Source organism: Rhinolophus ferrumequinum, chromosome 10, assembly GCF_004115265.2.
Source record: "Rhinolophus ferrumequinum isolate MPI-CBG mRhiFer1 chromosome 10, mRhiFer1_v1.p, whole genome shotgun sequence".
NCBI classification, from domain to species: Eukaryota; Metazoa; Chordata; class Mammalia; order Chiroptera; family Rhinolophidae; genus Rhinolophus; species Rhinolophus ferrumequinum.
The window spans coordinates 19,794,012-19,807,495 of NC_046293.1; the positions used below are offsets into that span (position 1 = coordinate 19,794,012).

Consider the following 13,484-nt stretch of genomic DNA (forward strand, 5'->3'; position numbering starts at 1 on the left):
TTTCAAAAATAGTACAGGAGCAAAGACAAACAAGAATGTTCATTACAGCATCATAAGGGCAAAAAACTAAAAACAACCTAAATGGTCAACAATTACAGTTTGGTTAAATAAATTAGGGCACTGATATTTACTGGCATACCTTTATTCCAATATAGATTATTAAACATAAATGGTATTTTACTAAGTGAAAAAAAAATCAGGCTACAACACCATTTTTGTAACCAAGAGATAATGCACCTAAGCATAGAAAAATTACTCAAAGTACATATGGTTTTCCAAAGTCTTAACATTTTTAGTAGTTAGTTGGTAGTTATGACTTCATCTATGTGCAGATGATTCCCAAATTTTATCTTTAGTCCATAATCTTCCCCGGAAATCTAGATTCATATATACAACTATGTACTCAGTAATTCCAGTTAGATGTCTTAATATGTTTATCAGACTTAATATACCTTCCCTTTGCCCCCTGAAAAATATTTGTTCTACCACAGACATCCCCATCTGAGATCATGGCAGCTGCGATCTTCCCATTGCACAGGCGTGGAGCCATCTTTGACTCCTCTTACTCTTACAATGCACATCAAATCCATCTGCAAATCATGATGACTCAACCCTGATGTCAGCACTTTCTTTCTCCTTCCATGGTTTTTTCTTCTTCTGAGCACTTACTAACCCTGACATAGTATAAATTTATTTGTCCACTGTCAGTCTCCCCCCAGAATGTAAGCTCAATGACAGCAGGGACTTTGTGCCTGTGGCACGCCCTCATAATGAAGAACGTTCCAGTACATAACAAGCACTCAATATTTATTGAATGAATATACTTTCCCACCCTCCGTGTCCTCTCAAAATTTAAAAATTGCCCATAAAAGAATGCTCCTGGTAAGAAGAGAGTGAATTTTTAGGTGATTCATATATTGCGTTACTAAGGTACCTTATTAAATCGCTGCAGGTAAAAACAGTAACTAAAACAAAAACAATGACATAGTCTATAATTCTATTTTTACTTATAAAAGAAAATCCTAAACATAGGACACAAATGAGATTAAAAAAACTAATTTTCAAATAGGTCCTCTTACCTTGTGCATGTTGGCGCTGGCCATGTGATAGGCCAGAAAACTGTACCAGTACATGCAGTCCTCCTGATCCGATGAGAGAGTATGTGGCTGGTGATATCTCTGGAACTGAGTGATTATCTTCTTATGTAGATCCTAAAGCCCAGATGAAACATTTCAGGGGATAAAAACAATGTCAAAATCTAAACGTCACAGTAACTCCAGCTTCCAAAGCTATTTGAGAATGTACAGAGAATCTCCCCCACAAGATACTTAAGAGGAGAAAATAGCAACTATACAGTAGACAAACTGGCAGATACTACTTTAACCAAGTGATCAGTGTTAACACCACTTATAATACGATATATCAATATCCTGATATGATGATGTACCAAGAAGGTCACAACATCACTTTTGTGGTATTCTTGCCAAAAATATATAACCCTGATCTAGTCAGGAGAAAACATGAGATAAACCCAAACTAAGGGACACTCTACAGTATAACTAGCTAGTACTCCTCAAAAGTGACTATGAAAGATAAAGAATGCTGAGAAATTTTGATAGATTTGAGAAAACCAAGGAAACATGACAATTACAATGCAATATGGGATCCTGAATTGGACAAAACACACATTAGTGGGAAAGCTGGCGAAATTCAAATAAAGTCTGTGGATTAGTAAACAGCATTGTGTCAATGTTAATTTTCGGGCTTTGATAACATATTATAATTATACAAGATGCTAACACGGGGAAGCTGAGGGAAGCTGGGGGAAGGGTATATGCATAGAAACTCTGTACTATTATGCAAGTTTTCTGTAAGTCTAAAATTATTGCAAAATACAAAGTTAAAAAAACAAAACAATGTACAGAGGTACAAGTACCTGAAGCTGGGTGCGATTCTTCTCTGTAAGGAAATCTACTTGAAGATCATGTAAATGATAGCGAAAAGATTTTCCATTTCGATCACAGAATAGGAGAGACTTATTAACAAACTCCTGCAGTATGTCTTCAACTTCTTCAGTTTCCATGTCCCAGAGAACACATAACACCTAGGAATCATTTTAAGCATTTAATGTGCCATAAAAGTATATTGACCAGGATTATAGAGAAAGTGTTAAGACAAAAAAATTTGTATCTTAAAGCCCTGAATAAGAACCTCTCCATTTCATATGAAGCAGCTCAACCATTCAAGATAGAAAAGAGATTTAAAAAAAAAAAAAAGTCCAGCTTCACAAGAACCACCAAGAAATAGGTAAGTCGTCTGGGCTCAACACCAAGCCCTTGATGGAGATCGAGAACAGTGAGGCTTCTGAATCCTAAAACCCACCATCTCAGTCACCGGGTCATATCTTTCCAATATCCTCTGTGACAATGTTCTCAGTGTTATATCAAACGTTACATGCCATAAATACCCAGTGACGAGAATTGTTGGCCCTTCTATTACCTTTGTAGGCACCTTAACATCCTTCGGAAAGATAGAAAGATCTGTGTAATAATCTTTGATGTCTTCTCTGAGCATTTCAACACTGATAGACATGGCTTCATCCAGAGCCTCATAGTCGTAAGATGAAGATTTCCTTATCCTCTTAAATTGCTTATTCTGAAGCTGCCTGAGGTAGTAATCCCAGCGGTTGGGAAAATCACGTAAAAGTGCACCAATTAAAGACACTACGAGAGGAGAACCTACAGAAAAAGCAGTCACGGTGTTAACACTGGTTCATTTCAGACATACCACTAAGAATCAATTTATTCTTAAGAAATCATTTCCTTTGCATGTTATCCAAAGCCTTAAAATATTTATAACTCTTGAATTCACTTTAGGTATTTATTCTAAGGAGGTCATTAGATACAGAAATATTTCCTTTCAGGATATTCATCACAGCATTATTTAAAATAGTGAAAAATCTTAAACAATAACCAAGAAATGACTAAATAAAGTAAATTCTATCACACTATCCACTGGTAAATTTTTTTCAAAAGATATTTAATGGCATGGGAAAATGTTCAAGATTTGTTATATAAAAAGGACAAGATTCAAAATTATGTATACCACGTTATAGTCTCAATGGTTTTTTCAAAGTTTTAGATGTAGTAAAAGAAGACTGAAAGAAATACTCTCATGACACTAATAATTATCAGGTTATGGATAATTTCTATTTATTCTTTATAATTTCACATTTTTTTAAATGTTTCAAAATGGACATGCATCAGCTTTATAATGAATATAAATCAGGTATTTTTTCCTAAGTTTAAGAGTTTTTTAAGTCAATTAACTTAAAACTCAAGTATCTATTTGATGGCAGAAAGAAAAGAAGGTATTTCCAAGCATTAACAATGATGGAAGAAATATAGATAGATTTGGCTATATAAAATTTTAAAATTTCTGTATGTCAAAAAATACTACAAATGAAATTAAAAGACAGACCAAAAACTGGGGAAAATACTTGCAAACATGACAAAGGGTTAATAGCTTCAATAGTTAGAATATCTAAAAGTCTATTAAAAATACTTATATCACAAAAGAAAAGTGAGTCAAGGATAATTTCTTAAAATGCAAATAATTCAATAAACAAGTAAAGTTTAACTTCATTAATAAAAAATGCAAATTTAGACACCACCAGTTTTCACTTTTCAAATTAGAACATTACTTTTATAAAATCCCAACAAAATTTTTTTTTAATTTTGACTCACTATATTTTTTATTCTTTGACAGTAGAGGTCACATCTTCATCTCACCCCCCCCAAGATATTGTGGGTGTTCATTAAATACTATTTTAAAGAATGAATGAATGAATGAACACCAATTATATATTAGGTTGGTGCAAAAATAATTGCACTTTTTGCAATATTTTTAGCATTTTATACTGCAATTACATGTTTTTCCCCTTTCTTCCATCTCCCCCCACCTCCCCAGTCCAAGCCGTTGTTTCTCAGTCTATTTGTGTAGGACACAGCTCCCTGGCCCGTGCTGGTACTATGAGCCTTGCGCACCCCCCGCGCCCCCGGAGGCAGTTGGTCACCAGCCATCATTCGGCCGCTCACAGCAGCTCATGGCAGCACACAGCAGGCCACGGCCACTGGCCACTCACGCTGGCCACTGACCGCCATGACACAAGGTAGCCCGGGGCAGCTCACACCAACCTCTGGCTGCTCACAGCAACCCAGCTCTGGGGAGAGCTATTGTTCACAATCTTAGCTGTAGAGAGCGAAGCTCACTGGCCCATGTGGGAATCGAACCAGAGACCTTGGTGCTCCAACCACCTGGGCCATCGGGCTGGCCCTAAACTGCAATTACTTTTGCACCAACCTAATATTTAGGGTATCAGAAAAGAATCTAAAATATTAAATATTCTAGTAAAGTTTTGGGATGTTTGTGTGCTAAATTGTCATGTTCATTAGCTTAACTTACATAAAGTAAATTAACATCTCTATAATCCCGTTATCCACAAAATAAATAACTATACCTTTACATTCTTTTATAATACTATGAGCTTGTTCTGGCAAATCTGCTTTCTTCATATTAACAAAAAGGGATAAAATTTCAAGTCCTTTTTCTTTTCCTAAGCCACTCTCCACGGGGACTACATATTTAGAACCTGCAAAATCATAAGATATATAAGTAATTTGGTATGCCACATATTTAAATGTAATTGAACTAAAACATAAAAATACTAAAAAGCAAATTAATAATCCTTACCCATTACTGAGTCTGTAACACTCTTGTCTCTGGTTGTAAGAAGAATCTGACATTGATTGTCAAAAGCTTTTAGCACCCAAGGATCCCAAACATCATCCAAGATCAACAGAGACCTAATTTAAAAAACTGTATTGAGTCACTAATTACATTTATTTTAAGCTTCCTTTAAAAGAGAATGCCACCAGTGTTGTTAAATTTACAAAATAAAAAAAGAAAGAATACATGTCAAATGGTTCTTCCTCTTTTCTTTTTTTGTTTTCTTTAAACTTTTATTTATTTTAAGTATGTTTTTCCAGGACCCATCAGCTCCAAGTCAAGTAGTTGCTTCAATCTAGTTGTGGAGGGCGCAGCTCACAGTGGCCCATATGGGGATTGAACCGGACACCTTGTTAAGAGCATCGCGCTCTAACCAAATGAGCTAGCCGACTGCACCCCTCTTTTCTTTGCTATATCTCTTCCACAACATACTGATCCAAATAAGGAAAAGAAAATTAGAGCCTCCCCCACCCACCCCAAATCAATGCATATTAAAATTAAGGGACCTATTAAAAAGAGGGCTGTGTGAACCACGTGAGTACCAGAAAGCAGCTATCTAGTACCTAAAAAGAACTATCCATGTAAATGGATTTTGGAAAAATCCAATTCAGTCTTTAAGCACCAAAATCAAATGAGAACTGGGTTCAGGTTAATATTATAATGAATCATATAACAATGATGATATTTGAGCATTTTTTACCTACAAAACTAGCAATTTCATACGTGCCAACCTAACAGAAAGCACTAACAAGGACATTACTTTTCATTTGGTACATTAGTGGGGTGTTTTTCATCCAAGAAATCAGTTTCTTTATTCATAATGACAAAGAACCTTTGTGTCAATTCCTTACTGGTCTCTTCCAAAAACTTTTTTAAACTTACAGAACAAGTGGAGAAAAAATACAACTAACACCTGACAGCATAATTATATACTTGCATTTCACCTGAATGGCACACCACTTCTATACACTACAAAAAAAACAGACTCTAGATACATATGCAGGTTGGAATACTGCAAAAGCATACTAAAATGATGCTAAGAATGAAGCAAAATAACTGTGGATTTATAAGCCATGGTCTGATACATCTGAGAGTGGTTACATTTTCCTGAACAGAAACCACTTTTATTTTTGCAAAGAAGGGAAGTAGGATTAGGGAAAAGACTGAGCAAGAAAACAAGGAATGGTTAGTGGTCTCAAATCTATTTGCTATGGGAAAATGGATTCAAGTGACTATCAAGGGAAGGAGGAGATAATGGAGGGATCTGGAGCAGAAAGAAGCCAGAGAACGGAGCTTACCCTCTGTAGTGAGTATCCATCATAAGCACCTAGGAGACTTTTTCCAAAAATTACTCCTCTCACCCAATATTCTGATATTAATCCCCTTACCAATTTTAGAATCACCGCCATCCTCAGCCACTGTTACATGTGAAAATGTACTACATCGTTAGGTGCATTGGACATTAAAAAAAGTTCAGTGCCATTACCTAATTCTTGACCAATTTACTGCTATACTCCCAAGGAAGGCTTTATTCATCTTTGTACTTGCAACACTGACACAGGCACAATATCCAATGCTGGTTAAATGAACAAATGAAAGGAATGGTCACTGGAACATGAAAATCAAACTGTTGACTGAATTCCAAGTTATACTCAACACAAGAAGCAACTAAGCTGCTGTCTCTCTTCTGGCTAATGAAAATTGTGAAAACTGTGGTAACAGGGCCTGGCACATAATTATAACAGTATTTATTGAATGAATGAATGATTGTAATAAACAAATAAAACAAACTCTTGAAGTACATGGAAGTAGAAGAGTTACACATACACCCAAAAACTAAGACAACAATAGAAGGGGCCTATTAAATAAATAATCCTTCCTGACTCAGTGTTTTTACCAGTTGCCTACATTTATTCTGTCTCGTTGTATGTTATTGTACTAGAAATAATGGACTTAAGGTAAGAAACTTGCATTTTCCAGCAAAGACCACTCACCAACTCATCTACTTAAGAAAGTATTTCTTGAGAGCCTACAATGGTACATAAAAGACGATGTGAGGGCCAGCCCGGTGGCTCGGGCGGTTCGAGTTCTATGCTCCTAACTCCGAAGGCTGCCGGTTCAATTCCCACATGGGCCAGTGGGCTCTCAACCACAAGCTTGCTGGTTCAACTCCTCGAGTCCTGCAAGGGATGGTGGGCTCCACCCCCTGCAACTAAGATTGAACACAGCACCTTGAGCTGAGCTGCCTCCCAGATGGCTATTGGTTGGAGCGCGTCCTCTCAACCACAAGGTTGCTGGTTCGACTCCCACAAGGGATGGTGGGCTGCGCCCCCTGCAACTAGCAATGGCAACTGGACCTGGAGCTGAGCTGCACCCTCCACAACTAAGACCGAAAGGACAACAACTTGAAGCTGAACGGCACCCTACACAACTAAGATTGAAAGGACAACAACTTGACTTGGAAAAAAGTCCTGGAAGTATACACACTGTTCCCCAATAAAGTCCTGTTCCCCTTCCCCAATAAAAACCTTTAAAAAAAAAAAAAAAAGACGATGTGGTAGGTAGGAGGCAAAGAAGAGAAAGGTAGCAATTTTAGGCCAGTGGCGGCCACTTTTTATTTTTTAATACAACAGCGAGAACAACAGGAGAGCAATGGTTCTTTCTTAGATACTCTACCGGACAGCAAGAAAAGGGTAAAACATATACAAGATGTCACTAGTTAGGTGCACTGGGACTTCATATGCCGACCTAATCTGACCATCTGTACCTTGGGTGTTTGCGCAGCATCAGAAGGCGGAGACGGTCCTTAGCCTCTTCAATGTTAAGTGGAAGCCTCTGGGAGAAACTCTCATCCTCATCCAACCGTGTACAAAGATTTTGCAGTTTCATCAGAAGCCCAGCTTTGTCTTGTTTCCCAACTGAAACCCAATGCACACCCCCTGGGAAACAACCTGGTAAGGAAAAGAATCATAAACTTAAAGGCTTCGAACAGGAGTGCTTCTTTGAAAGATTTTACGGATAGGCAGCAAATTTGCTCCGATCTTCAATCTCACCACATCTTCAGCCTTTCTTTATTGAGCTTTATAGCCTGAATCTAAGAAAAATTGAATATATGGATAAATTGAAGTTTGGAGTAAAATCTTATTTTTATCGGTAAAACCTTACCAAACAAAATTTCACAACCTTTGTCCTCTGTCATCGATCATCACTGCATAGCAGTTTCTCACCCTAAACACGCGGGACATTTTGGGCCAGGTAATTCATTACTGTGAGGGACTGTCCTGTGCATTGTAGCATGTTTAACAGCCTCCCTAGCATCTATCCACTACATGCCAGTAACATTCCCTCTCGCCAGTTATGACACCCAAAAATGTCTCCAAACACTGCTAAATGTGTACTGAGGGGCAAAATCACCTCTGACTGAGAACTGCTGATGTCTACGGACGCGTACTCACTCATTAAGATTCTCATTAGAGAAAATGTTATGTTCAAGTCTGGCTCTACTGCTTACTAACTAAGCGATCATTAGCAAATCGCTTAATCTCAGTCTCATTTATTAGCCTGGCATAAGACTGTTTATCCCACCTATTTCAGAGTTACTCTGAGAAATTAATGATATAAAATATGTGAATTTGCTGTGTTAACTGTAAAGGGTTGTAACAGACTTACTGGTGATATGGATCTAAGAGCACCTCACAAATATTAAGCTTTGAACTAGTAAGCACTATATAAGAGTGGACATTACTATCAACTGTTATCATCATCATTATTGTTAATTAAGCCATAGCATATCCTAAAATACATATTTTTACTTACATATTATCAGAAACCAAAAATCTTAAGTTTTCACAGACAATACTTAATTAGCTTCACGGAGATAGAAAAACCAGTAAGAGGCATCTCTATGTATAAAATATGGTGAACAGTAGTAGCATTAGATCACACCAGTGGCATTAACCGTAAGATTTATATTATGTGATGGCAAAAGTATAAGAAAAAGCAAAAAACAGCTACAAACATAAATGAGTTATATTACACCAAAGGCAATTTATTTACTGGTATTCACAAATAAGTACAAAAAGAAATCATTATCTTAAATTTAAGAAATATTTGTATATATGCTCAAAGATTTATAACCTATTTTTGAGCATTATTCTAATAATTCTACACATTAATCTATATTTAATCCTCACAGAAGACTATCAAGCAGACACTACTGTTATCCCCTTTACAGATGAAGAAATTGAGGTATACAAAGGTTGAGTAATTTGTCCAAGGTTATGCAGCCAATAAAGCAGAGATGGGATTCAAACCTCCAGGATCAATGCTCAACTTGTAAACTATTCTTCCTCCACAAGGCTATCACTGCAGTATTGTTTGCAACAGGAAAAATCTGGAAACCACCTGCAATGTCCATTTGAACCTCCTCTTTCCCCGCAGGTTTTCAAAGCCTGAGGTAGGCCCAACTGAGGAAGGAGAGAACTTTATATATAAATGAAGTCTGGAGTATTAAATAGGACCTGACATTTTAATAATTGAAATGAGACTGTTTTTAAAACGTGAAGTGACGTGGGGACTCTGAATCTATAACACAGCCAGGGAAAGAATCAGTCCCAGAGAAGAGTTTGAAACAGGCAATGAGGGAAAAGAGTAAAGTTGTTTTCTGATTACACCCTACAAACACCAATGCAATGGTTACACATCCACTAAATAAACCTAATAAAATTGCCAAGGTTTATGATCATGAATTTAAATTGAAACTCAGTTGGGTGATTTTCTCCAGCAAAGAGGAAGCAAGTAATGGCCTGGATGAAGCAACAGGGAGTAAGAAAGAATGCCTACTCCATCTTCTAGCATAGAGAAGTAATTAGCTTTCACCCAAGATAAGGAGAGAACCCAAGAGCCAAGAGTATGTGCTAAAGACCAAATGAATGATGGGCAATAAAAATCTAGGCCCAAGCCTACGAGGGGACTGATGGGATAATACCCGTAGTGAAGATATTATGGAACCAATGGATAAATCTTGACATACCAGCAAACTGTAGTAGTGAACTTGAAGAACAGAATAGGTGGAGGTAGGCAAAGAGTATAGAATAGAATGTTTAACATCAAGATTTCAAAAGTGGCATCGTTTCTGGTAATGCCAAGGACCAGGGTCCAAGCCAGGGTCCAGGGAAGTATATGGCTGAAGGGGAGCGAAGAAAATAATCACTGCAGATAAAGAGGTCAAGGAACTGAGAGGCCAAGATTCTGGATGACTCATCCACATAGATACCAAAATCACTAAGAGTACCAACAGAAGGGCTTAGATTTATAATTAAGAACTCCAATTGTCAATGAATGAGAGGGCAGTTAACATAACTGGGAAAGATTACAGAAAAGAACCTCAAAGAACAAGGAATTTGGCTGGAGGAGTAGTAATGGTCTGGATAAGGCAACAGAGAGTAAGGACAATATCCACCCGTTTCCTGGAGCTGAAGTATGTGGGATATAAAGCAAAAGCAGTTGCCACACCACTGAAGACGGCTATGGAGAAGGTGATATATCCTCAGGGAACTGTCCAGTTTCAGATAATGCAAGAAGGAAAACAACTTAAGAAGGTGTTATTGATACAGAGGAGTTTCCTAACCACAGAGGAGGAAGTCTAAATAGCTTACGGCAGAAAGGCTTGGAAGTGAGGGAAAGGGGCCTAGATCAGAACTTGGCAATGAATGTACTGAGTGAATCTCCATGAGCCTCTAAAACAGGGTTGTCAAAGCTGCGGCCCGCGGGGCAACTGCGGCCCGCAATCCATTTTTAATTGGCCCGCAGCAAATTCCAAAAATATATTTAGTTTACTTAAATAAACCAGGTGAGGCAATACGTACTTCACCTCGAGTGAGTGGCCCGGCTGTTTGTGTATTTTACCGCATATGGCCCTTGGTGAAAAACGTTGAAAAAAGTTTGGACACCTCTGCTCTAAAAGATAACAAAGGACCAGGAGACAGAGAACTCTGTGATAACTGAGGTATAAACTATGGTTTGATTATCAGTGCAGTGTCTTAGAAGGAGGCAGACAAGTCCTACACTTTCCTCCTGAAAGCTCCCTGAAGTTCCCTGAAGTTCCCACAGGCTTCCTTCAGTGTAAGTCAACAGTTACAGATCAGTAAGTCCTTGATTTCTGTTTCACTTTCTTGTTTCGCTTAGTGTGGTAGTTGTATTCTATGGATGTTCATGTTTATAAATGCACAAGGAAAACTTTGGAAAAATTCACTCTAAACTGTCAACCATGATTATCTCTGGTGAACGATTTAGGAGAAAGGGGAGAAGGGCAAATGAAAAGAATTTTTACTTCTTTTTAAATGAAAATACTACTACTGTAATATTTATAACAAAGTTTCAAACTACCTGTTGCTCCTCAGGTTTGTTTTGGAGGGTTTTTTGTTTGTTTGTGCTTTCTATTTAAATTTTTTTTAAATCATCCCAGGATTAAAGACAAGGCAAAGAAAGTGCCTGACATAGCTAGATAGTAAATTTTTCAGATTTAAATTTAAGTTCCTATTACCTACATCAAAGGTCTTTCCTAAATTTAAAACTAAACAATGAGTGCATTATAAGTATATGCAAAAAATAAAACACTACCAGCTTTAAAAGGAAAGACAAACAGACCAAATGACCAACTGATCTGCTAATCTCCTACCATCACAATATGACAGTTACTTAAGTATTAATTCCACGTTTCTGAAAGAATCTAAACATCTTGACTATGGGCACAAGAGGGAGCAATTTAGCCTTGAATGAGGCTTGTACCTAAAATTCATTCAGAGAAAAATTGCCTTTATTCAGAGAAAATTAACCCCATCCTACTTTTAAATAAGGCTGATCCTACTAGCAATTAATAATCTAATTGCATCAAGGAAATCTTGGGAAGGACAGAAAATAGGTAGATGGCCTCTGGAGAAAGCTTCCACACTTTAAAAACTCAGGGGGAGAGAGGCTGGAGAATGAGTTCAATCTCGAATGCCCGATGATTTAATCAAACATGCTTATGTAATGAACCCTCCATTAAAAAGGGTGGGATTCAGAGAGCTTCTGGATCAATGAACACATGGAGGCGCGGGGAGAGTAGCGCACCCAGAGAAGACATGGAAGCTCAGAGCCCTTTCCCACACACTTTGCCTTATGCATCTCTTCCATCTGGCTATTCCTTAGTTATATTCTTTTATGGTAAACCAGTCATCTAGTAAGTAAAATGTTTTCCTGAGTTCTGTGAGCCACTCTAGCAAATTAGTCAAACCCAAGGAGAGGCAACTTCTGATCTGTACTATAGCCCTTTGGTCAGAAGCACAGGTAACAATCTGGAATTGTAATCAGCATCTGAAAGGGGGCGGGGGTGGGGGTGGCAGTCTTGTGGAACTGAACCCTAATTCTGTGGGATCCAACGCTATCTCCAGATAGGTGAGTGTCAGAATTGAGTTTAAATCATAGGATACCCAGCTGGTGCTAAGGAACTGCGGGGTGTGTGGAAAACCCACACACGTGGTGTCAGAAATGAAGTAGTGTTGTAGTTGTGTAGAGAAGACGTATAGGTGTTTTTCCTTAGAGGAGGAGAAGGGAAATGAGAATGAGAAATTGCTTTTTACATCTTTTTTTTTTAATTAAAGTTTATTGGGGTGACAATCATTAGCAAAGTTACATAGATTTCAGGTGTACAATTCTATATTGGGAATAATACATCATCTATATTGGGAAATTTTTAAAAGGAAATAAATGTAGCAAGAAGCTAAGTCTTATACAGACCTAATATAACAATGGGCTGTAAACTGAAAAATATGACTGACTAAATACTCTGTACTTAAGATTTCACAAAAGCACATGAGGAATATCAATTAAGTTCACTGTGCACCAGACAACTGCTACTATCTCTGACATTTTCTCAAAACCAAATGGTTAAAATCTATTCCCAAACCACAATTTACACAATATGATTCCTGGGTAATTAATTCCCAAGTTGTTGGTCAATTTTAACCACTAAAATGGAAAATTCACCCCAATAATTGAGAGAGTAATTTAAATTCAGTTGAGCGGCTCACTTTTCACCCCACAAATTAGTGTATTATAAATATACATTTTAAAGGAAATTCATCATAATATTGAAAGAAAAACCCAGTTTTTCACACTAAAGGAACTTAAGCCAATTTTATCCTGAAATATCTTTGATGATCAACTTTGCAGTAGAGGTTTAAAAACACAGAGTAAATAAATAAAAATAAAGCCTTGGCCCTGGGATATGCATAGAGCTGGGTCCCAGGAAACTTTCTATAATGACAAAGGGGAAAAGGCAGGGTTTAGGAATTGGGCATACTTCCAACAAGAGTATGACCAATGCTGCTGACAAAGGCTGTGAAGTATACATGAAGCCAGGTGTGTACAATAAATGTCCCCTAGCTTCCATCTTTCTAAATCTCTTAGAAGTATATCATTCATTCCATTAATTTTGTCATCTCATAAACTGTCTTAACCACTGATTTGTGCTATAAACAAGAAAGTTGTTTACAACTAGAAATCAGGAACTGTCTTTAGATTCCCCTAGAACTCACTAATGAATGGAGGCAATCAAAGACTGAGGGAGCTACATGACTCTTCCTGGCGAATACCCTGAGAACCTACCAGACTCATTAAGATCAGCAGCATACCTGCTGAATGTCCTAAATCCT

General features: G+C 37.5%; 1 protein-coding gene across 2 annotated transcripts in view; it reads right to left on the reverse strand.

Annotated features, from left to right (window-relative positions):
* APAF1 (apoptotic peptidase activating factor 1) overlaps nucleotides 1–13,484 on the reverse strand; it is a 66,781-nt gene that overhangs the window by 47,842 nt on the left and 5,455 nt on the right. For both annotated transcript variants that reach the window (XM_033118081.1, XM_033118082.1), the window contains 6 exons: nucleotides 7,556–7,739; nucleotides 4,753–4,865; nucleotides 4,520–4,651; nucleotides 2,500–2,738; nucleotides 1,937–2,104; nucleotides 1,080–1,211 (listed from right to left, as the gene is read on the reverse strand). In XM_033118081.1, coding sequence (XP_032973972.1) covers nucleotides 1,080–1,211; nucleotides 1,937–2,104; nucleotides 2,500–2,738; nucleotides 4,520–4,651; nucleotides 4,753–4,865; nucleotides 7,556–7,739 — 968 coding nt within the window. The remainder of the gene's footprint in view (nucleotides 1–1,079; nucleotides 1,212–1,936; nucleotides 2,105–2,499; nucleotides 2,739–4,519; nucleotides 4,652–4,752; nucleotides 4,866–7,555; nucleotides 7,740–13,484) is intronic.